Source organism: Pectinophora gossypiella, chromosome 22 (genome assembly GCF_024362695.1).
Source record: "Pectinophora gossypiella chromosome 22, ilPecGoss1.1, whole genome shotgun sequence".
NCBI classification, from domain to species: Eukaryota; Metazoa; Arthropoda; class Insecta; order Lepidoptera; family Gelechiidae; genus Pectinophora; species Pectinophora gossypiella.
This window is the reverse complement of record NC_065425.1, coordinates 1623331-1649405: the sequence shown is the minus strand read 5'-3', so window position 1 is coordinate 1649405 and position 26075 is coordinate 1623331. Positions and strand designations below refer to the sequence as shown.

Sequence of the window (26075 nt, the reverse complement as noted above, 5' to 3'; positions counted from 1 at the left end):
GTAATTGCTGAACACTGCTTCCTGAGATACAGGTCTCCTAGTTCAGGTAGCAGGGTTATACTTCTGTAGCATTTGTGTGTCCTAGCTGTAGTACCCAATGTTGTGTCGATCTTTTTCTATGACAATAAACAATTAATTTTTTTTATTGATATTTCCAAAATTTCGGGATCGCGAATTAGCAATCTCGAGTCAGGATTGCATTCCCTAGTGTATCAATCAAATGTACTTTATTGCACTATACTTTATTGTATATTACCTGGAGTTGTGCAAGTGTCTGTTCTCCCCAGTGCGCGAGTCCTGGCTCTGGACCAACAGCCGCGCCGACTGGGACAGCAGGATCCTATCACACCACGACGGACATCTGTCGAAGGAGGTTATGAGAAGCTGCAGTAGTTTTAGGCGGATAATACGTTGGTTATGTCTTCTACCGTGAGGGTTGTGAGGCGGAATACCAATCTCATCAACCCTGGTGTCAGGGTTACTATTGAGCCGCCAAAAGCCCCTGACATGGCTCATGTAACGACTACTTACTTACATCAGTAAATAGTAACCGGGACCAACGGCGTAACGTGCCTTCCGAAGCACGGATCATCTTACTTTCGGACAATGTGGTGATCAGCCAGTAATGTCCTAACCAAACTAGGGACCACAAAGTATTTTTTGTGATGTGTCTCCACCAAAGAAACATTGCAAGACAAGTTGGTCAAACAGGTACCTGGTCTTCATGTAATGTGTGGGTTGCTCGACGTCCTCCTCGAAGGGGTAGGAGGGAGGGAACTTCACAGGGAACTCGTATAGGTGCGGCCTCAGTGCCTCCAGCTCGCGGTCGAAGCGTTGTAGCTGAAAAAAACCGGTCAATTGCAAGTCCGACAGGCTCACTGAGGGCTTCGAGGCTTTAACTTATAAGTTTCATAATTTATAATCATTTATTCGCAATAAAAATGGTATCAAAAAAAATTGCAAAATGGTATGGTATTCAAATTCAAATTCAAAAATATCTTTATTCAGTAGGTAACATAGTTACACTTTGAATCGTCAATTTTTACATAACGAACGTCTCATCCGCCTAAAACTACTGCAGCTTCTCACAACCTGTATAGCCCGTATAGTGGTGTTGGTTTCTTTATTATGATGCAACAACAAATTAAGATTTTCCGATATTTGCCTTTACTTGTGCTGGAAGTTGTTTTGCCAAATTTCATGATTCTAGGTTTATGGGAAGTACCCCATAGGTTTTCGTTCTCGGGGGAAATGTGTAAAAATAAGGCTAAAAATGGCCCCGATTCCTGCCCACACCTCCTAAATTTAACTTATAACACCCATCACTTTCCGAAATATATTGCGTATTCGCCAAAAAGGAAAGGGACGGATGATTGACAACTGTCAATTTTAAAATGAATGAATAACCCGTTTGACGTTTGCTGTCAACTTAATTCTGTCAGGTTATTGGCCAATACAAAAATTTGGAGGGTTTTTAATCTGCCTAAAATTGACGTATCGTGTAATTGGCTAGAACATCACCGATTGAGAAATTGGTCGGTGTACTGCGGAACGGAAGGCGATTGGGGTAACCACCGTACTACTCGCCCTATCTATGGAGTAATGGCGACCGACAAGAGCGCAGCTCATAAATAAAGACAGAGAGAAAATTGACGTGTGTTTTGTAAATTTTATGCCTGTCGATTATCCGTCACTTTCCTTTTCGGCGGATGAGAAAAGGACAGGTATATCTTGAAATGAACTTAGATGGTGTGTACGGTCACGAGCATTAATATGTATACACTTTGGTACCATGTCACATTAACTTTTTTGACAAACTGGGACTGTAAGTCTCACTAAATGTCAAATACGTTATTGCGACAGAGGCCTAAAGTGGGTACATTATATTGCTCATGACTGTATTGTACAGCCTCCGTAGTCTAGTGGTAAGAGCGTTAGGCTCACGATCTGGAGGTCCGGGTTCGATTCCCGATGGGGACATTGTCGAAATCACTTTGTGAGACTGTCCTTTGTTTGGTAAGGACTTTTCAGGCTTGAATCACCTGATTGTCCGAAAAAGTAAGTTGATTCCGTGCTTCGGAGGGCACGTTAAGCCGTCGGTCCCGGTTATTAGCCGTAAAAACACCTCCACCAACCCGCAGTGGAGCAGCGTGGTGGAGTATGCTCCATACCCTCTCCGGTTGATTGAGAGGAGGCCTGTGCCCAGCAGTGGGACGTATATAGGCTAGTTATGTTATGTTATGACTGTATTGGAGTCAGCACCATTAGCTGTGTTGTTGTGGCTGGACTCACCCAAGGCTCTCGGAATATCTTCTGGTGGTCCGCGTGGGAGAATTCCTTCTTGCCGATGGTCAGCACCAGCCGGTCGTCGGCCGTCGCCCTGTACTGCAGCTTGCTTGACTCCACGCTCGTGCCGTTCTGGAGGCGACACGCTGTCAATTCTTCTGTTATTTTCTGGGGGACATAGTTTGGGTTAGCGAGAGCAAATCAATCACATAATGTTGCAGATGGGGTCATGCTGCAGATATCAACAGCATTTTTGTTCTGCAAAAGCGAACCATTGGGGCGATTTACAAATTGAGACCCAAGATCACTTTTTGTATTTTAACTTTGGCATCACAATGGTGCTAATTCCTGTAAATACCATCTAATTTTAATTTAAGTTATATCTGTCATTTTCTTATCCGCCGAAAAGGAAAGGGACGGGTAATCGACAAGCATAAAATTTATGGAACACACGTCAATTTTAAGCACAAATCTAAACCAACCGTCTAAAAATTTTACATCCGTCAATAACCTGACACAGTTAAGTAGACATAGGATTGCATACCAGCGACGTACCTTTTGATTCTCCCGGGTTATTCATTCATTTACTCATTCTTCCTAAAATTAAGAGCTGTGAATCATCCGTCCCTTTCCTTTTCGACGGATATAAAAATGACGGATATAACTTAAAATAAAATTAGGCGATGTCTGCAGGAATCGGGGCCAATATATCTTGGAAAACTTAATATATTATGTAACAAAACATATAGGATTATTATCAAAAAATTGCGATCGGCACATTGTTAATACCCGGAATAAAAATAAACTTGCTTTACAAGTTAGTCGATTGCATAAGATCACTAAATCTTTTGTTTTTTTTTGTATACGTTTTTACAATAAGATTCCCATTGACATTCAGAATTTGCCTTTCAACTGTTTTAAGACAGTAGTTAAACAGAAACTTTACAAAAAAGGTTATTATAAAGTTAGTGATTATTTAGAAGGTATGAATGCATGGGATTAACAAATGCATGTAATTGAAATCGTTTTTCGAATTCATGTTTGGATCAGAAATGATTATCACGTGCTCAATGGTGAAGGAAAACACCGTGAAGTAACCCACATACCCGAGAAATGCGTTTCGGAGGTATGTGACCTAACTTGTATTGGGCTGGTTTTCCCTTCGCGGGTTGAAAGGCCAGACAGGCAGTAGCTTCTGTAAAAAACCGGACCTATGAAACCTTCAGGTTAGGTTAGGTTAGGAGGTGATGATGATGAAATGATTACCTTGACAACGCCATTGGTGTCGGTACGGAAGTTGAAGTCCCCAAAGATGAAGTATGGCGCAGCCGCCGCGTCCGAGTGGAGGTGGCGCAGCGTGTGGCGCAGGGCGCGGCGGCGACTGCGCACGTACACCTGCGGGCGCATATTGTGCAGGCATCAGTGGCACCGTAACGAATACTGAGGGACGATTCAACCTATTCAGTTGATATCATTAGAAAACTTAATATATGTAAAAAAACATGAATCATGAATCAGCGCCACATTGTGATTTGTTTGTTAGTTCGATAACATGTTTGATGAAGGAATGTGAGAAGACTTTTGAAAGCATGATGCCTGTAAGCTCAATAAATTTTATTTTTATTTTATTTTGTGTGTCATGTATGTTAAGTAATTTTTAAGAGAAACTTTGTAACAGCTGTGGATTTTTCTGTTATGTTACAATGTATATTTTTTCTAAATAAATAAATAATATAGGATTATTTGCAAAAAATAGCGATCGGCACATTGTTAATACCCGGAATAAAAATAAACTTGCTTTACAAGTCAGTCGATTACATAAGATTACAAAATCTTTTAAGGGGTAATGTATACGTTTTTACAATAAGATTCCCATTGACATTCAAAATTTGCCTTTCAACTGTTTTAAGACAGTAGTTAAACAAAAACTTTACAAAAAAAAAGTTAGTGATTATTTAGAAGACATGAATGCATGAGATTAACTGTCTGAAAACTGATATTAGGCAGCTAAATTACTCAATTGTATAAAAATATTTTGTGTTTATTTTTTTAAAGAACGTCTAGGGCCCTGTGCCGAGGTTTTTCTTGCAGCTTCTTTTCCCCGGCTATACAGGTTGTGAGAAGCTGCAGTAGTTTTAGGCGGATGATACGTTCAGTATGTAAAAATTGACGATTCAAAGTGTAACTATGTTACCTACTGAATAAAGATATATTTGAATTTGAGTTCATATCAACCGGAATTGCCTACTTAACAGTTTTCAGATAAATATTATAAAGAATACAGACACATACATAAACTCACGCCTATTTCCCACCGGGGTAAGCAGAGGCTATAGAATTCCATTTGCATCGATCCTGACACACTTCTCTTGCTTCCTCCACATTCATCAATCGCTTCCGCACGCCGGTTCAGAGTAGATCGTACTAAACCTTTTCTAAGGATCTCCAATTTGATCAATGTAAGTCCTTCTAGGTCATCCTCTGCCAGGAAGCCGCTTCATGGCTCGAAAGTTTATGCGGACTTTTGAGTTAATTCGTATGGGGTTCGGAGTAGGAGTCTACTCCGAGGGTGGGGGCTTAGGTTTCATCATCATCACCTTTCATCATTTCATTAATCTTTCGAACGCCGGAACGCGGATCTCGACCAGACACAATGTAAAATCTTTTGTGTCTGGTATCTCGGCATATGAGAGGTTAATCATCAAGAAAAAAAAATACGTAAGACATGGCTGTATGGGCATAGTTCCCTTTGCCTTACCCTTCGGGGAAAACCAAAACAAAAAAAAAAACATCCCCCCTCAGTATTTGTTACGATGTCACTTACAATTTTAATTCGTACAGGTAGGCGTAGAAGTAAGTATGGGTGTTAGTGACACTGTAACGAAAACTTTGGGGGATGCTTCAGACCATGATTCTGAGTTGATATCAAGTGGAATTTAATGTCGGAAAATTCGTCTTTTTTTTCAAATTATTTTGACAGCCTCCGTGGTCTAGTGGTTAGAGCGTTAGGCTGACGATCTGGAGGTTGTCGAAATCACTTTGTGAGACTGTCCTTTGTTTGGTAAGGACTTTTCAGGCTTGAATCACCTGATTGTCCGAAAAAGTAAGATGATTCCGTGCTTCGGAGGGCACGTTAAGCCGTTGGTCCCGGCTATTAGCCGTAAAAACACCTCTACCAACCCGCATTGGAGCAGCGTGGTGGAGTATGCCCCATACCCCCTAGGGTTGATTGAGGGGAGGCCTGTGCCCAGCAGTGGGACGTATATAGGCAGTTTATGTTATTACTTGCGATGGAAGAGGCGTGTCACAGGGACTGTAACTTGGAACCTGACAGAGGGCAGTAGTAACTGTCAGTATTATTCAGAGGCGGAGGACAGGAGTCCTAGTACGGCTTTGAAATAGACTACTCTGGGCGCCATCCCACTCGCGTCAGACAGAATACTGCGGGGCGGAAGGCAAGAGGGAAACCACTGCCCCTATTTTCCCCTAAAAAGTAGCATGGAGAATGCTACACCGACAAGAGCCGGGCTCTTAAATTAGCGATGTGATGACTTTTGCGATGGAAAATTCCTGTGGATGATTCTGGAATACTTACAGAAGGAAAGGGCTCCATAGCTAAGAGGTTAGAAGCGTCGTGAAACAAATGTATGTTGACGAACTCCACCGCCGTGCCGCGGATCATCCAGCGCGTGCGCAGAAAGCCCTTGCGAGACCACTTGCACTGGAATACGAAAGACATAATTATGTTAATTTATTTTATTATACTTTTGAAATTAGTTCTTCTGACCAATTCCAAAAATGCTAATTCCTAAGTGTTCGATTCTTAAAATGACTCCAAAAATGACCAGTCTTAAGCCTGTTTTGGGTTTGTGTGGGTTGTGAGGTGGAGTACCAACCTCATCAACCCCACCAGGATTATGAGAAGCTGCAGTAGTTTTAGGCGGATAAGACGTTCGTTATGTCTTCTATCGTGTGGGTTGTGAGGTGGAGTACCAACCTCATCAACCCTGGTGTCAGGGTTACTATTGAGCCGCCAAAGGCCCCTGACATGGCTCATGTGACGACTACTTACTTACATCAATAAGTAGTAACCGGGACCAACGGCTTAACGTGCCTTCCGAAGCACGGATCGTCTTAATTTTTGGACAATCAGGTGATCAGCCTGTAATGTCCTAACCAAACTAGGGTCACTTGGTGTAAGCAGCGATGAGGAGTAACCGATGTGGACAAAAATGAAGAGTTTGTAAGGTGACTAACCTCAGGGAAGAAGTGCTGGGGGAACTTGGCCTTTTCCTTGGTGGTGACCAGCTCGATGTTGCCGCTGTGCACCTCCTTGCCGGTCACATCCACGTACGCTTTCTGCTCCCACTCCCATATCTTCAACTCCGTAAGTGACGAGTGGGCGAAGTACAGGTTGCCTAGAGCCTGTGGAATTATGTACATATAAAATAAAGTATTCAATACACATAGTAACGGCCTCCATGGTCCAGTGGTTTGAGCGTTGGACTCACGATCTGGAGGTCCCGGGTTCAAATCCCGGTGGGAACACATCACGAAAATTACTTTGTGATCCCTAGTTTGTTTATAAGACACAGGCTGATCACTCGATTGTCCGAAAGAAAGATGATTCTTGCTTCGGATGGCATTTTAAGCAATTCGACCCGGCTACTATGTACTTAAGTATGTAATCGTTACACGAACCATGTCAAGGGCCTCTGGCGGCTCAATAGTAACCCTGACACAGGGGTTGATGAGGTTAGGGCTCCCCAAGTGTTCCGGGCAGCCCTCGGTGGAGGGGGAGGCGCTTGACGCGCTCCCATGGGCGCTGGGCCCTAAAGGGCATCCGCCGGCGGGGACGCGGTTGTGTGCAATTGCGTTCCCGTATCCCCGCCACACGGCGGCAAAGAGGAACACCGTTGGGTTTTAGTGGGTATACCGGGTGGCGACACCCGGGGAGTCCCACATAACCACGTCGTCCCCCCGGGCGGCGTGGTATGCGTAACGCATTTCCCAACATCAAAAAAAAAAAAAAAAAGGGGTTGATGAGGTTGGTTCATCTCACAAGCCCCACGAGAGCAGATGCGAAATAAAAAACAGGGGGGTTAACAAGGCTCATCACTAATTTAAGAGTTACGCTCTTGTCGGAGTAGCATATGATTGCTACTTTTTAGGGAAAAAATAGGACAGTGGTTTCCCTCTTGCCTTCCGCCCCGCAGTACTCTGTCTGACGCGAGTGGGATGGCGCCCAGAGTATTCTATTACAAAGCCATACTAGGACTCCTGTCCGCCTCTGAATAATACTGACAGTTACTGCTGCCCTCTGTCAGGTTCCAGGTTACAGTCCCTGTGACTTGCCCCTTCCGTCCTGCATTGCCGTACCGATGGCAACAAGGCTACATCGAAACAATTCATCTAATAAACCAATATTCCAATTTGCCATTTGTTTGCATAGCGCACTTACTTTTATATGCGCAAATGTCAAATTGCAACGTTGCTTTCTCAGATGAATTGCTTCGATGTGGCCATTTTATCCCCCCTGATAAAAAAGCAGGAAGTTTATTATAAACAACGTCTAGTTTGGTATACAGGTTACGTGATTTAATTAGTGTTATTAATGGCTATTAATAAATAGTTTATTGTGTGGTCACGTTGTTAATATTACGTCAATGAACATTACGTTGGTACTTTTCTAAACGGGATGTTATAATAATTAATATCGTATAAACACCGAACCGGCGTGCGTATATGAAGCGATTGATGAATGTGGAGGAAGCAAGAGAAGTGTGTCAGGATCGAAGCAAATGGAATTCTATAGTCTCTGCTTACCCCGGTGGGAAATAGGCGTGAGTTTATGTTTATGTATGTATAAACAATATTTTTTTTACACATGGGTTCAAACTAATGATTTGAACGAAGAATAAAGAATAACTTTAATCCGTGGACGTGGTTTGAGTGTCCGTTTAAAACGAACATTCAGGCGATCAGTCTGTAATGTCCTAACTAAACTGGGGATCACAAAGTGAACCCGGGACCTCCGGATCGTGAGCCCAACGGTCTACCACTGGACCACAGAGGACGTAGCCTTTTTTCGATTTAAATTTTCTCTTTGTGAGTTTCCCTAAACACGGTTAAGGCTATAAAAACAAAAATCATTTAGAAATAGCTAAGGCTTCCTCTTTACGATAAGTTTATACATGGAACTGTAGACTTGTCGGTCTAAAAGCATAGAAGAAGGAATAATACTACGTATAGAACGGCCACTCTCCGCTCCCCACCATCAGCGTCACCTCACCCCCCCCCCCCCCCCCCCCCCTCGAACATAGTTTATCGTACACACACACATGCGCGTGTACGATAATGTCAATGTGTAGTGTTTGTGTAAAACGAGGTGTACAGTCATGAGCAATATAATGTACCCACTTTAGGACTCTGTCGCACTAACATATTTGGCATTTAGTGAGACTTACAGTTCAATTTGTCAAAAAAAGTTAATGTGACATGGTACCAAAGTGTATAATTATTAATGCTCGTGACCGTATCGTATGAAGTGTCCGGGGTGTGCTAAAAGTAAAGTACAATATTATAGATAGATGACGCCGGCGCGGCGTCGGCTTAATGACGATACATAGATCGATAGAATTTCGCATGGACAGAAGGAGGACCCGGTGGTGTAATGGTTAACACGGTCGACCCGGCTTGACAACAACTGCGGGTTCAAGACCCGTCCGAGTAAGATTTTTTAAAGTTGCTCTTTGTGGTCGTAGACTATAGTAATAAATTAAAAAACAATTTAATTAATAATAAAAATTAAATTAATTTAATTTAAAAAAAAATAATATATTTTTTAATTTAATTTAATTATTAATAATTGATGAATTATTTATTGGTTATTATTGTTAAGTGCAATAAAGTATAAAGTAAAGTAAATTATAAATTCCTCACCGTAAACTTGTCAGGAGAGCTGAAGTCTTCATCAAGGAAAATCCGGATCTTGTCGTACAATCTGAGCTCGGGACAAGAGCAGAGCCTCTCCACGAAGTCCTTCACGTACTGCATGGACTTCTCATAGGCCTTCCCGCCCACCTCCTGAAGGTGCAACGCTATGAATTTCGGATCCATTCTTGAGACGGCTGCTAGGAACTCCGACGTCCATATCGGCAGCATCACTGATGGCTGAAAGTTGGATGAATCACAATCAGAATCATATATTCAACGTCTTCTTCTTATCGTGTGGATTGTGAGGTGAAATACCAGCCTCATCAACCCTAGTGTCAGAGTTATTATTGAGCCACCAAAGTCCCCAGACATGACTAATGTAATGACTACATACTTACATCAGTAAGTAGTAACCGGGACCAACGGCTTAACGTGCCTTCCGAAGCACAGATTATCTTACTTTCGGACAATCAGGTGGTCAGCCTGTAATGTCCTAACCAAACTAGGGATCACAAAGTGATTTTTGTGATATGTCCCCACCGGGAATCGAACCCGGGACCTCCGGATCGTGAGGCCAACGCTCAACCACTGGACCACGGAGGTTGTTCTATACACTAACTACCTTACCAATAAAATTAAACCAGGGATGAACATGTGTATGCCAGTCGAATTGTATGACAAAATTGGATTAAATTTTTCTTGGCTGTAAAATACTTAAACCCACGTTTATATATACATACATACATACATAAACTCACGCCCGTAATCCCTAATGGGGTGGGCAGAGCCACAAGTAATCAAAGACAACTTGCAGCCACTGTTGATACGAAGTCCAAAGATGGATATGATGACCCACCCACGTTTATCCCTGGTTTATTTTTCATTTGTAAGGTGGTTATTCTTCATTCTATGCTTTTAGATGGTTCTAAAGTACACAATGCAAGCCACAAGTACTTACATACTGAGATATTTTTAGATCAATTTACCACACTCTGATTTAAAAGCGAATATATTACATACATTCTTATCTCACAGGAAGTATTTAGCATGTAACTATGTTGCAAATGCACTCAAAAGGGTTATATACAAAACAACGTAAGCGCCTTTTTGTAAAATCACATTCGGATATGACTTTTGTTAGCAAAATCTCGCAATAAACTAAGCTAGTTTCAATGTAAGTAAAAAATGTTATCTCAATTTTTAGCCAGATTGAAAATAATTTACCAACAATGGCCCCGATTCCTGCAGACACCTCCTAATTTTACTTTAAGTTATACCTGTCATTTTCTTATCCGCCGAAAAGGAAAGGGACGGATGATTGACAGCTCTTAATTTTAGGAAGAATGAGTAAATGAATGAATAACCCGGGCGAATTAAAAAGGTATCTCGCTGGTATGCAAACCGTTTGACGCGTGCTGTCAATATAATTCTGTCGGGTTATTGGCTATTTTAAGACGGTTGTTTTAGATTTGTGCTTAAAATTGACGTGTGTTCTATAAATTTTATGCTTGTCGATTACCCGTCCCTTTCCTTTTCGGCGATATAACTTAAAATAAAATTAGATGGTGTTTACAGGAGTTAGCACCAATATATCAGTAAAAATCAGGAAACGGTTTATCAAATCCTACATTTGGATTGCACTCTATGGAAGTGAAACGTGGACTATGACACAGAGAGACAGAGAGAGGTTGGAAGCGTTTGAGATGTGGTGTTGGCGAAGGGGCTGGACTGAAATGATGTCAAATGAAACCATAATGAAGACTAGAGAACCGGATAGGAAATATGATTAGCCACAAGCCGGGTCTGCATGACAACCGCGCCGCGCGCAGCGCGTATTATATAGAGCGCTTCGACCAATAAACGATACGAATGCTATCTACGTAGATGGACGTCAAACGGCTATTGGTCGAAGGCCTCGATATAAATCACGCCGCGCGGCGCGGTTACCGTGCAGAGCCTACTGATACGACACGATTCGTTTATAAAAAAAAAAACATCATAGAAGGGAAAATTAAACGAAAGAGAGGAAGGAGGAGAACATTTATGAAACAAAGAGAAGGTGAAGGTCGTATCGTATCAGGAGATGAAGGATTTGGCGGGAAGAAGAGAGGAATGGCGATTACTCCACCGACAAGCGCGCAGCTCTTAAATAATGAGAGAGAAATTATGAACGGTTTTGTTGAAGAAAACCACATTAGATTATGATTTTTCAAAAATGCGTTTGCGTTGTTTTTTTTATAAAGCGACGATATAAATAATGCAGGGCTTAGAGGTGAGGTGTAGCATAAGGCGGCGATCACAATAGATCTTACAGGTGGGAGTTACACAGCGAATGAAATAAAGTCCGCATTGCCCCCAGCTTAAAAAAGAGGATAAACACTGCCTATTTCTCCCACCAGGTGTCGCTAATGTTGAGTGTTATTACATTTTGACAGATCCCATACTGGCCCCGATTCCTGCAGACACCGCCTAATTTTATTTTAAGTTATATCTGTCATTTTCATATTCGTCGAAAAGGAAAGGGACGGATGATTCACAGCTCTTAATTTTAGGAAGAATGAGTAAATGAATGAATAACCCGGGCGAATCAAAAGGTACGTCCCTGGTATGCAATCCGTTTGACGTGCTATCTACTTAACTATGTCGGGTTATTGACGGGTGTAAAATTTTTAGACGGTTGGTTTAGATTTGTGCTTAAAATTGACGTGTGTTCCATAAATTTTATGCTTGTCGATTACCTGTCCCTTTCCTTTTCGGCGGATAAGAAAATGACAGATATAACTTAAAATAAAATTAGATGGTATTTACAGGAATTAGCACCACTATTTGAGTAAACGAACATATTGTTTTGATTATATTTCCACACTGAATAGAAGATATTTCAAACATTAGTATCCCTGAATTTCTGTACCTAGTTTATTTAATTTAAAAAGTAATAAATCAACATATTATAACAGTTGAGTGTTCTTACATTTTGACAGATCCTAATTTGAGTAAACGAACATATTGTGGTTATATTTTCACACTGCAAAATTATAGTGTTATATTTATTCCTTAAAGATCTTAGAAAAACTTATTTTCAGTCTAATCTAATCTAGCCTACAAGATCCCACTGCTGGGCAAAGGCCTCCCCCTCCTTCCATTTTCGCGGTCCTGTGCGTATTCCGGCCAGTCCCTCCGGCAAGTGTCCAAGTCGTCACGCCATCTCTATCAGTCAAAACTGCTTTTTTTCAACTGATGGCTTTTCTTTTTCGCAACTCATCCTTCAGACGGGATACACTCTACGTTGCTCCACAATTTATAGCAATTTATGACGAATTTTAGCTGGACAGTTATGAAGAACTGTCAAAATTTAGGAACACTCAACAGTGCTGCCGCCTAGTATTAAGCTTCTAGTTTTTATGATAGATATTTAGGAGTCGCCGTCGCCGGATACGGTTTGTAGGACATGATGATGATGCTGTTTTTAGCTCCACAGTATACACTTCACTAAATCGTCGGCTGTAAAAATAATCTAGAAACTGACACAACTATCCCCTAGTTCACAGTCATACTAATAACGGGAAAAAGCCGATGTAATGAGGACCATAGAACACAAATCATAAAGTTGCAATTTCATTAACAGAATAAACACCCTTTCATGGACAGAGATCATGGGTCATTGATGGTTCATAATAGGTAATATGAGACCTTGGGATCGGAACGTCATTAGGTTTATTTTTCTCTGGTATAAAGTATCACGCTTGAGTTTTTAACCCTTTCATGGACAGAGATCATGGGTCATTGATGGTTCATAATAGGTAATATGACACTTTGGGATCGGAACGTCATTAGACGTTCTGTCCTTGAAAGTGTTAATATGATTGTGAACTAGCTTATCGAATTTCAGAGGTCAGTAGCAAAAATTTAACAGCCTACTGGCGGCAAATTTGTAAATCCGCCACTGTTTTTATATCTCCGCAACAATGCGGTCTTTTTAGCCCCCTTATCCACCAGTGTGCATTTAGCCTTGCTTTAGAAGAGGTAATTGACGTAAACAGGTTCCTTACAATACTATATCTGGCGTCTAGTTCCCAACATCAATATGCAGTGTACGTTTGTAGATAGAAAGATAAAAATAACATTAAGTCATTTTGTTGTAATGAAGCCTCTAATGAGGTTTGTGACGTCAGTTGCTTAACGGATATAATGACTTTATTTATTTACGTACACCTCTCTGGTGTAGTGGTTAAAGTTGACCTCACAATCTGGCGCCTCCGGCGGGGTTTGATTCCCAATGGGGATCAAAATACAATAGTATATAACAAATAATAAATAAAACGGGCAGTATGGAATAACTTATGTTACGATAAACAATAAATCAATAAATAATAAGAAGTCTCAATTTTTGCATGGGGGTTCCTTTCAGGACGTAGCTGCTACTAAAATGAAATTTTGCGAAATTCAACACCTAAGGGGTTAAAGGGGTGGAAAAGTTTGTATGAAACTTCTATAGCTTTAATTGTGGGTAACACTTAGTTATTTATGAATAAGAATAGAAGAATGCCCTTTATATTTATGTAGATCGGTCTGATAGTATCCACTGTCTGTAAATAAGCATAATAAATAAACATGCATGACACATACATAACTTAACAAACATGACATGACTCCTGTCCTTCGCCAAAACAATACTTAAATAACTAACATAGGGTAAGTATAGGGAGTTACTAACCATTTTATGTTAATTTAATTATATTTTATTTAATCAAAATTAATATATTTTATTTTAATTATATTTTATTTAATGTAATGTAATGCAATGTGTGGGCCTATTTGTCTGAATAAAGAATTTGATAATAATAGACCCGTTTTTCCCCCGAAGGGTATAAAACGGATATTTAGGTTTCAGCCGTAGCTTGAACCACATTGAAGATTACACTTTGACATTCGTTCGTATTTCATTCATTCCTACCGTCTTTCAACAGTGGGAGTGAGTAGTTCGGAGCTAGTTCACTATACCTGTCCTTTTCTTATTTGATGTTAGCAGCGCGTGGCGGCCATTTTCTTCAGTACCATAAGCTGGCAAGGAAATTAAGGTGTGGTTCAAGCTACGGCTGAAACCTAAATATCCGTTTTATACCCTTCGGGGGAAAAACGGGTCTATTTAGGTGTTCGAGCCTACGCTTGAACCACATTGAAGACGTGTTTATTATCTGCCAGCGCTGCTACTCTAAGCGTACTGTGATGTATCAATAAAAGAGTTATTCAGAAATGATAATAATTATTATTTATTTAACACTTATTATTTTAATTGTGAATAAAATCAACCTTAATTGTGAATCAAATCAACCTTAATTGTGAATAAATCAAACTTACAACTTGTTTTATGATTCAAAATAAATTTATACTTATCAACTAGTGAGACTTTTTTTTTTTTTTTTTTACTTTATCATTATTATTTTTTTTTTATATTAAATTGAGGAGAACGTAGTATTTAAGACATTAACATTTTCTCTCGGTTCGATAACAACTTCTTTAAAATAATGGCGGAAGAGAGTGTTCTTGGATTTCCAATTTCCTCTCTGTAGTATTTCATCTATGCTGCTGTTGCTGGACCAGCTATTAGTTGCAACTGCGCCTCTGAAACTTCCTGCTGAAGCCGAGATTCCTGCTTGTTTGAATAAGGACCTTATCCAACCCGCAATGACAGAACGAGATGCGTTTCTAACTCTACCTCTGGTGGAGATAAATAAATTTTGTAAACTTGATCGGCGTGCTTTTGACATAGCTATTTGACGTTTTACCCAACTAACAAGGTCCAATCGACTTTCAGAAGCATCAGGAGTCTTTCTCAGCAGCCATCCCGATTGCCTGTGAGATGTTGTGTCTGTTTTTGAGCCAAATTTAGGCCAGAAGATTAACTCATCACCTTTGTCTTCAAAGTTTTCCTTCTCTAGAGTCAAGAGCGTCAGATCATGAACCCTTCTGCCGGTAGCTAACAGAAGTAAAACAGAAGTATGTCTTGAAACAGCAAAAAGGTTATCCTGATTTAGTTCATACCTTTTAAGGAAATTTATTAAATCTTCTATTCGCCAAGATAAGGGTTTTTTGATTGGAGGCTTATCAGCAAAGATGCCTTTGATTATTTGCCTAACTAAAGGGTGTGAAGCAAGTTCTTGTGCGCGAGAGGGGTTGCTAAAGTTGGCAACGACTGACTTGTGTACTGCTATTGTTCTGGGAGCTAGCTTTATAACCCTATAAAGGAAACACAGATACTTAGCAACATCTTCAGGGTCAGGATTATCGATGCGGATGTCATTTTTACTGGCCCACTGGCACCATCTTGACCATATAGGCTTGTAGGTCTGCAAAGTGGATTTCCTCCATGATGACTGCAACAATGAAACCTGATTTTCAGGCCAGTCTTTTATGTATCTGTTCCAACCCGAACCTTCCAGACCCCTAACTTCAAGTGTTCTATTCCTGGCGGTGGACGATTCGTTCTGAGATCGATGAGGTTCTCTTGAAGGTTTGGAATTAGAAGCGGTGGTTTCGATAGTCATAGTCATAGTCATAGTCATAGTCATTTATTGATAATAATAATTACACGTCACAGATATTACAAAATTCAATTAAATTAAATATTACTTCGGAATTCAATTACATTAAAATATATTCAATTACAGGTCGTCAAAACTATAGAATGCCTGCTCAATAAGCCATTTTTTAAGTTTAAATTTAAATATAGTACAATTCTTTGCTTGTTTGATATGGTCAGGCAGTTTGTTGTACACTCCCGGGGCCATGACATGCACAGTTTTCGCGCTCCTCCGGAGCCTATGAGGCACCCTGTCGAGTATATGCGCGTGCCGAGCATCGTGTCCTCGTCTGTCACCTCTGCAACTGTACAACTCTCTATTGTTGTACGCATAAAGAGCAGTCTGGTATATTAGTAAGCACGGAAACGTCATTATTTTAAATTTTATAAAGTAAGGACGCGCAGACACATCGCTACGAATACGCGCGATAATACGCACGGCTCGTTTTTGTATACGAAAAGCACGCTCCCAGTCAGCCGCACGACCCCAGAGATCGACCCCATACTGGAGGACTGAGTGCACGGTTGCGAAGTAGCACGTACGCACCGCGTTCTCCGACAAGGAATGTGCAAGGCGGCTCAGTGCAAAAATTGATCTTCCAGCTTTAGTGCAAAGTTGGTCGATATGCGCTTCCCAGGTGAGGCCTTGGTCTACGAGGAAGCCTAAAAACGAAGCAGACTTCACTTGCTCAATACGCGTTCCCTCAATATGAACGTCAATAGAGCGGCATTTTCGTCCAGAAATATTAAAGTGCATGAACTGAGTCTTAGTCAAATTAAGAATCAGTCCATTATTTCGAAACCACTGTTGCAAGGAATCGGCAACAATGTTAAGGGATGACTCGAGAGTGTCCAAGCTCTGCGCTGACACAACTACTGCGACATCATCCGCGTACATGAACAACTCATGATCATCAATGGCTTGTGGTAAATCGTTCATCAATAAGCAGAAGGCGAGGTTTGACAGCGATGACCCCTGAGGTACACCCTGTTCCGTCGACATCCCACTCGAATTAATGGAGCCGCCTTTGGCAACAATATACTGGGATCTGTTGCGCATAAAGCTAATTAACAGTTTAGCAACAAGCCCCCTAATCCCATAGTGACCAAACTTAAGGGTTAATGCATTATGGTCGGCGACGTCAAACGCCTTCGACAAATCACACAAAAGCACAGCGACTTGTTGGTTAGCCTCTCTAGCCTCCAACACACACCGCAAAACCCTACGAGCCAACATGGTCGTCGAACGTCCAGTGCGATATGCATATTGTCGGTCAGACAAACAGTCAGTCGATCTGAGAAAACTCGTTAGACGGGTTGTCAGCCCATTCTCAAAGATTTTCGCTACAGCAGGAATTACAGAGATAGGTCGATAGGAGCTAGCGTCGCTCTTCTTACCCTTACCCTTGTACAGCGGACACACTTTTATTTCCTTGAATGGAGTCGGATAAATACCATCTCTTATTGCCATATTATACAACACGGCAAGCGGAGCACAAATAGTATGTGCAATATCGTTTAACAACTCGGTGGAAATTTCATACAGATCACGTGTCGGTTTTTTGGCCACTTTTTGAGTGATTATTTTGTAAACTTCCACCGGAGTAAACAGGCGCAGTCTCACCGAGCTATCGGCCGGCGCACACGCTGAGCACAGCGCGGCGGAGACGCGCGGCATGTCGGCGACAGGTGCGCCGCAAGCACGGGCTGCATTTACAAATTGCGAATTCAGTGAATCCAGTAAAGCGATTTCATTAGTAAAGTCACTTCCATCCGGTTTCTTAATAAAATCGGTGAAATCACAATTTGACTTTATTCTCCCAGATTCCATGTTCACCAAGCGCCACATGGATTTTATAATATTACCACTACTGGATATTATGTCTTCAAAATGCCTGGATTTCACGGTTCTAATCTGCTTTTCGTAATATACTGAAAAATTAGTAATAACGTCACGTAACTCATGATTGAGAGGGAATCTCTTACCAAGTTCTATTAAATCAAAATAATAGGCTTTCATATTTATGACATCGTTTGTTACCCAAGACTTAGTTTTGGTTATCGGTTTATTCTTGAAAGGAAAACAAACTTTATACTTGTTGATCAAAACATTAATAAGCGCTTTAGCGAAATCATTTACGTTAGAATTTTTTAGCAACAAGTCGGGCCAATCCACGCTTTCGATAGCGGCGTTAAAAGAGTATCGCGTTGATTTGGTGTATTCACGCACGCGGTGAGTGCGCGGTGCCGCCGGTCCGCAGCGCGGGCGCAGCAGCTCGACGCGGAGGGCATGGTGGTCACCAATGTTAGATACCACAGTAGTCGCCGCAACGCAGTCGGACGGACAGTTCGTATATACATGGTCAAGTGCGGTGGACGTACTTGTTGTTTCACGAGTTGGGGAGTTTATTAAATTCATGAAGCCGTAAGTACTGAGCGTGTCTGCCAAGTACTTGCTATCAGGAGTACACAACAAAACATTAACATTTATATCCCCAACTATAATGCAGTCTGACGATAATTCGTTAATCCTTGCAAGCAGGCACTCTAACGTCAACATAAAAATAGGTAATGCAGTCAGACAGGATCTATAAATACACACTACAATTAGATTAAAATCTGTTAAACACACGGCTGAAATTTCACAGTGTTGTTCTACAGACATGTGGGCCAACTCAGGGAGTTCTATAGCTTTAATACTTTTCTTTACAAAAATACATGCCCCTCCATGCTGTATATTGGGACGACAGTACTTGGAAACTAAGTTATAATTATTTATATGAATACAATCAATAAAATCACTAGTTAACCAGTGTTCCGTAATGGCTAATACATCGCACAGTAAATCGCTTTGCAAAAGCACATCCAGTCGCGATGTTTTATTATTAAGTGATTGCACATTTTGATGGCAAATAACAATAGGTACACAGTCAACACAGCTAATGTACGTTATCGGGCTGTCCAGTGCGTCATCACTGACCGGTTTGCGCTGGTGTGGCTTTGAAATCCGCGTTAGCGGAGCGGGCGGACGAGCGCCTCGCTCGTCCCGCGCTGTGATGAAACCACTCACTTATTTCTGTACCGGGTGGCCAGTTTTCAGACTTCATGAAAAAATCAAATTGCGAAATTGGTACTGTAATATTAAATGAAGCGTAGTAGTCATGCTTTAGCTTTATTTGCTTTATGTTAAATTCACCGACTGGACATAACTTCTTCATATATTGAGATAACATTTCAGGAGTAGTCTCCGGTTTGAAAAAGCAAGCATGAATTTGTTTTACCCGCTCGACAGTTTTGATATCAGAATCGATCGATCCACTCCCCTTAATAACGGATCTTTTGCGTCGGCGCACCGTCTTTTTCTTATTCTTCTGTACTAAATGCCATGCATTATCATTGAGTGGTCCCGAGCAGTCGATGACATAACCGGATTCGGTTGGATGCGTGGACTCTGGCTGATCCTCCACATTGTTGTTGACAGCTACTTGTTCCGGAGATTTTGTGGCCCCACCGCGAGTCGGTAAACGGCGGCTCAGGTCGGGAGTGCTCACTGGTGACTTGGTATCACTAACTACCCTCTCGCCGATTGCTTTCTTAGGCTTAGAATTAGAAGTAGAATGTTTAGTGGTAAATGCAGCACTCGCCTTCAAACGAGCTTGTCGAACGGGTCGCTGAATCGCTGGTGGAATGTCAGTTATCGCCGTCGTAACTTTAGTGTTGGTGGAAGTTGGTGTGTCAGCGACTAACGGACACAACTTTTGAATTACGGATGTTTGGTTGTTGATTAGTGCAGTTTGCTCACTTATTTGTTTCTCTAGGAGATCCACTTTATCGGTAAGCACTTTCACTGACTTTAACACATTATTTAGAACACTTTCTAGGGCTTTTTGAGCCATATTTGGATTTTTAAAATGCCAATTACTACGGGGTAGCTTGAAACACGTCTAGCTCCGCTAAGAGGTGCGGGGGTATCCACCATCGCATAGATATGCGATGGAGTTCTGGAATCCAGAATGCTCTGTCCCAGATGGGAGCCACTACGAGGTATTGACCCTGTGACGTCTTCAGGTGGTTCAATACGCGAGGGATGAGTGCTGGCGGAGGGAAGATCCATCCCAACTTGTATCGCCACGTCCTGCTGAACGCATCTGTAAAGTGACTGTGTGTGTCTGTGGCATCTTCGCTGACGTAAAGCGAGACAACAGCTGATCTCCTCGAAGCAAACAGGTCTATTACAGGTTTGCCAAGTTCTTGGAATATCCAGTCTAAGATCTGTTTGCTCAGATGCCACTCTGGGAGAGCTTTTTCCCGCGATAATCCGTCTGCTATTCCGTTGTACAGCCCAGGAATGTGGCGAGCTATGAGGTGGCACTGTACACGTTCGCAGTAGTGAAGGATTTTCTGTGCTGCTTCGAGTAGCTTGGTTGATCTCGTGCCGCCTTGTTTGTTGATGTACGCAATACTTGTCCGGTTGTCTGACTGTAGTAAGATGGTTTTTCCTTGTAGGGTGTATCCCAGGCGCTGGAGCACTTCGAAGACTGTCCAAAGCTCCTTCATATTGCTGTGCCACTTTTTCTGCGACTGATTCCATCCGCCCCATAGATGGCGACTGTTCACAATTGCGCCCCAACCCACGTCTGCCGCGTCTGTTGTAATAAAAATTGACGGATCTGGATAGTGAATCGGCGTCGCCATGCGAACATTCTTCAACCACCAGTTCAATTCCGTCATTACTATTGGTGGAATTGAAAATCTTCGACGTGGCTGTGTACGAGGTAGTATTTGTGACGCTTTCTGTATAAGGCGACAGTGAAGACGCCCGAGTGGTACCACAAATGATGCGAAGTTCAGCTTGCCGAGGATTACTTTGGCGCTGTGCCAGCTCCATCGGTTTTTCCTTAGTAACTCCTTGATGCTGTTGCTCAATTGTAGAACTTTCGCCTTGGATAGGCTCTTCGTGTTCCTTCGCGTGTCCCAGGTCACTCCAAGGTATTCTATTCGGGTTACAGGTTTTGTAGATGATTTGGTTTGGTTCACCTGCCATCCCAAATTCTTTAGGTATTTTATGGCAACAATCACCTGCTTCTCCAGAGTGTACTGGTTTTCGTGAAAGATTAGAAAATCGTCCAAGTAAACGATCACTCGTAACCCTTTCATTCTCAATTGCTGTGCGACCCAGTTTGTTATCTTGGCAAAAGCTGCGGGTGCACTCGCCAAGCCAAAAGGAAGGCAGGTCATTTCGTAGACTGTATTTTGATACACCAGGGACAAGTATCGTCGATGACTTTCCCTGACCGGAACATGAAAATACGCCTGTGATATGTCTAACTTCATCATATAATCGTTTCTCTGTATGTGACTGGGAATTTGAAACTGATTTATCAGGCGGAACTTGGGGGCTAAGACATAATCGTTGAGTCTTTTCAGGTTGAATATAGGCCGGTTTTCTCCGTTTGATTTTTTCCTTAAAAACATCGTAGAGAGATATCCCGCTTCTTGGGTACTTTTTTGTAAAGCTCTGCAATTTAGAAGTTTTAAGATTTCTTTTGACATTTCTTTTGAGTAATTGGTGCAGAATCTGTGCATATTTAATTGAGAGAATCTGGTAATTGGTGGAACTCGACGAAATGGAATCCTGTAGCCACTGATTATCCTTAACAGGTTTTCGGGTGCCTCTTTCCACATTGATGTGTGAGTCGCAAGGCAACCGGCTATGAAGGAGTCATTTTTGCCCTCCTCCCTTCTTCCCAGACTGGGTGTATCCTCCTCCCGAAAACTGTTTTTGGGGACGTTCATTATGGTCTTTCCACTTGTGAGAGGCATTATTTGAGCTCGTATTAGTGTGGTGTCGTTTATCTCGCCCATGGTATTGCTGCGAGTTTTGAAATCTAGAGCCTCTCTTGCTCTTTGCTGCCGATATAGAGTGGTTTGAAGATTTAGCCGGTCCGCTAATCTTCTTTTTATTTGGAAAGAACTTTTGAATGCCGCCGATTTCTTTCACTGTTTCGGAAAGTGCCTTTTCTTCGAAAAGATGAGATTCCGATGGAGGGATTTCGTGCAACACGTTTTTGAGCGCTTTGTTTAGTGGTTTAAAAACTTCTCTTCTCTGTTTAATAACTTCAGCCCGGCGGCCACATACATATTGCAGCAAAGCATCCGAATTCTTCCTAAACTCTGAGTCCGCTGCGACGAAGTCTTTACCGACTCTGCTTTTAATCTCCTTTGGAAGGCTGTCCAAAACTTTTTGAAAAATGAGTCGCTGTTGAATGAGGCCATTGGTAACAGCGCCCAACGTAAGATCAGCTCTTTCGAGAATTGACGTGGATTTCCAATTTGGGTTGCACAAAAAGCAGGTGTCGCTTGAAATATTTTTTGAGTATCCGCGTATCTGATATTACACCAACCGCTTTCACCGAACCTTTGGCAATGAACAGCATGTTTCAATGCGGTTGGGTCCGCTTTAGCAACCTTCGGTTCTTGTTCATTTGTAGAGGGGGCAAAGTCGAAGACACTATCATCGTTTTCGTCCGATGAATTTTGCATAGCAGCTAATTGCCTTTGAGCTTGAGCTATTTTATTTCTTAATTCTTCCTCCTTCTTAACAAATACTTTATCCCGTTTCGGTGGTTGAGGCAACTCAGTTATTATTTCTTCTTCATCTGAAGACTGTGTGCTGTCTGGTACGGAATCGAATGACCTATCTAGGGTTTCTTGGACATTGCTTGTCGATGCGATTGCAGTCACTTGTAGTTGTTGCTGATTATGTAAAATCTCCCTGACATTATCATTCTGTTCAGACTGCATCTTCACCAATTTTTCGAAGATTTGCATCTGATGAGTTAAAACAGATGCTAACAGGTTGTCATCGTTGCCCCGATAAGATGATTCCCTTGGCGTTTCACAGGGAATTGACGCTCCGTGATTAGGGGATGCCACCGGAGTTCGGAGGCGTTTTGATCGCTTTGTACATGAGTCAGCTGTTTCATTACACCTCTTCCTACCTTCTCTGTGTTCTTTTCCTAGGGAATTTCTTTCCAAGATAGCTGAAGTTTCGGCCCGTTTCGTAAACTTTGACTTCAGTTCACGAACAGTGTTCATAAAAACGTCATAGCAAGGTGAATGTATAGACTCCATGAGGCTATGTGGGGCGTATAATAGTGCTCTGCCCAAGGGCCAAGTTAAGATGGTTTTCCTCATAGCTCTATACGCTCGTTCTGATAGAGATGTTGCTGAAGAGTCGAATGCTCGAGCCATTTCTGTTGTCGGTATAGCGAAACGTATTTTTGTGTCTATGGCTGAAGGGACATGATCGCCTCCAAAAAGTTCTTCGAAGGTGTGATTGATCACCTGCCAGCTACGCCAATCTATAGGAAAATGCTTATTTAGGATTTCTACAACAGCTTTAAAAGCATGTTCTTCATCCTGGGTTGGTAAAATAATGGCCAAGTCACCCATTGTTGTAAGCTCCGGCATTTCTGGAAAGAGAAACTGTTCTTAGTTTTCTTGTAGCCATTACATTGTGAAGACTGACGCCTCAACCGAGGCGACAGGGTCGTCGTTTCATTTGAAACTACTGACATCTCAACTTAGGAGTCTCATTTAGAGACACGACGTCGTCTGAGATACACTGTCGCCTCACTTTAGACGACTGTCGCCTCGTTGGGACTACCGTCGCCTCGTTGGGACTACCGTCGCCTCATTGGGACTACCGTCGTCTCATTGGGACTACCGTCGCCTCATTGGGACTACCGTCGTCTCATTGGGACTACCGTCGTCTCCCGAGACGACGACTCGGAAAGTTGAGGCGACATTAAAACATATCGAGGCAGTTTCATAACGAAAGCTTGCCTTGAAGCGTCGCTGAGTCAAAAGACATCGAGCGGAGTGTCATCGTTGGTCTTGCCGAACGGAAAAAGGAAAAGTAAAAGGGTTTACTTACTTATTTCTAATGATTGCTCCGTAATCTGCTCTTTACGAATATCAAAAGCGTACTGAAGAAAATGGCCGCCACGCGCTGCTAACATCAAATAAGAAAAGGACAGGTATAGTGAACTAGCTCCGAACTACTCACTCCCACTGTTGAAAGACGGTAGGAATGAATGAAATACGAACGAATGTCAAAGTGTAATCTTCAATGTGGTTCAAGCGTAGGCTCGAACACCTAAATAACAATACACCCACACAATTATGAAATGTCCATTTTAGTTCCATTACAGCAATCATTGTTACTAAGATAATTCTGTTATCAGTAGTTTACGACACACATAAAGCCACGCCCGTAATCCCTAATGGGGTGGGGGGAGCCACAAGTAATCAAAGGTAACATGCAGCCACTGTTGATACGAAGTCCTAAGATGGATATGATGAAAAACGTTCGGCGCTGCTGTTGTTCTTAGTCAAAGACATTGTTAAAAATTATAATTTTTTATTTGCACACAACACATGTTCCATTCGGGTCTCATTGAAGGAGGAAGCAAGAGAGAGAGCGAACTTAAAATTGTCACAATAATAAAAAATAATATTTTATTGATGGTGTTGGCAACAAAACTTATATACGATTGTACCATAATAATTGTCCATAATGTTAAGGACTCAATCCCTCTGTCATTTTTTACAACGTGCCCGGGAAGACAAACAGCTGAATGTGTTCTATGTTTTTTATTCGCTCCCAGAACAGCGTAGAAATAGTAGTTCATGAAATCTGATACAGAGATAGATTCTTTTTTTCTTGAATACCTTTTGTAGGATAGTTTCTTGACCCAGTAAGCAACAGTGATCGGAAAAAGACATGAATACCTATCAAAAGAATAAGAGATTGAATGTCTCTCTATGGACACCTGGTTGGTGCTATAAAGTGACTTCAGAAGAGGGATTGTCCTGATGTATTTCAGTTCTGCTACTGTGATACCATCAACAAGAGAAACTGACCTGTGACTCTCACCCACTTGCAAGAAATGTCTATTTACCAATTATACGAGAAGCAGAAAGATGATTTCATAGTCAACAAATTAATTAAAAAAATATATTTTAACAAAAACCCAATACATTTTAGAATAGAAGATACTTCAAACATTAGTATCCCTGAATTTCTGTATCTAGTTTATTTAATTTAAAAAATAATCAATCATCAAATAACATTAAAAAAAATACATCTGAAGTTTGAAATTCGAACAGGAGCCCCAGACAACAAATTGGCACACTTATCTCATTCCCATTCAACTAACAATATAATTTAATTTAAGTAATTACCAGACGATAATTACTCGCGTTTGTCATCGAATGGAACTAGTAACAAATCAATAATACTCACGTCCTCGAAGATAGATCCCACGTTGGCGGTAACCAAGAGCAGCGGCACTTTATCTGAACCCATCTTTTTAAATTTCAACATGATCCCAAACCACAAATTAGCGTGAAAACAAGTTCGCCAAATCAAGCGGACTGATCGTCGCTAAGCGACTTTATTTAGACGGGAAACGATTTTGGCGCCCACACGCCTTATCGAGGATGGTCCCAGATAACATTATTGTAGTTACATTTGTTGTTTTCCCCTGTAAATCGCGAATTTATTTGATTTTCGCGAAATCGCCTAGCCCTCCCAGTTTGACAGTTGTAAAATGAATGAATGACATTTATTTTTTTCACACCCACTTCCGTACGGTAAACAATAAACCGACAAAATAGGAAAGGTTTGAGTCTTTTTGGATTTTTATTACAATTATTGTAAAAAAATATATGTTTTTATTGATTTTTCAGTTAATTGAATTAGGCATTTAATTATAGGTCTAATTCTCAATTTTTATAGCAATTCAATTATATTATGACAGAATACAACCAAAAATTAATTATTTTCTATCGTAAAACGGAACGCAAAACACATCCATGAAAACTTTCTTATTTGGCTGCATTATAGTCAGTGACGTAGTTTTTCGTTTTACGTCACCGCTCCATTTTCAGGGCCGTACTTGATTATTTTTGTCGTTAGCGTATTATAATATCAATAAATGAAAAAGTTCAACTGGGATCACAATAAATTGTGGAAAGTGGACAGCGAATGGCGTCGTTGTCTCTACATTATTGGATTTATTATGTTTTTATTCAGAATGTCATTGAAATCGAGAATAGGTAGTTAAAATTAAAATACCTACTTATAGGTCAATGTTAAGAAAAAAATCTAATAATAAAGAATACCTATCGTGTAGGTACCTACCGATTTTTGTAGGAAATATTAATGGACCTACCTATAAGTACAGATGAATACTTTAGAATATTA

General features: G+C 41.3%; 3 protein-coding genes across 10 annotated transcripts in view; 1 reads left to right on the top strand and 2 right to left on the bottom strand.

The window, feature by feature from the left end:
• LOC126377026 (inositol polyphosphate-5-phosphatase A) overlaps positions 1–25405 on the bottom strand; it is a 37275-nt gene extending 11870 nt beyond the window's left edge. For both annotated transcript variants that reach the window (XM_050024639.1, XM_050024638.1), the window contains exons 1-8: positions 25113–25405; positions 9229–9459; positions 6544–6711; positions 5882–6007; positions 3553–3681; positions 2293–2454; positions 716–840; positions 257–361 (exon numbers count right to left, since the gene is read on the bottom strand). In XM_050024639.1, the coding sequence (XP_049880596.1) occupies positions 257–361; positions 716–840; positions 2293–2454; positions 3553–3681; positions 5882–6007; positions 6544–6711; positions 9229–9459; positions 25113–25193 (1127 nt within the window). In that variant the 5' untranslated portion in view covers positions 25194–25405. The remainder of the gene's footprint in view (positions 1–256; positions 362–715; positions 841–2292; positions 2455–3552; positions 3682–5881; positions 6008–6543; positions 6712–9228; positions 9460–25112) is intronic.
• LOC126376935 (uncharacterized) overlaps positions 1–26075 on the bottom strand; it is a 227877-nt gene that overhangs the window by 119175 nt on the left and 82627 nt on the right. The gene's annotated exons all lie outside the window — the stretch shown is intronic.
• Positions 1–26075, top strand: part of LOC126377079 (alpha-sarcoglycan) — a 64242-nt gene that overhangs the window by 29558 nt on the left and 8609 nt on the right. The window lies entirely within an intron of this gene.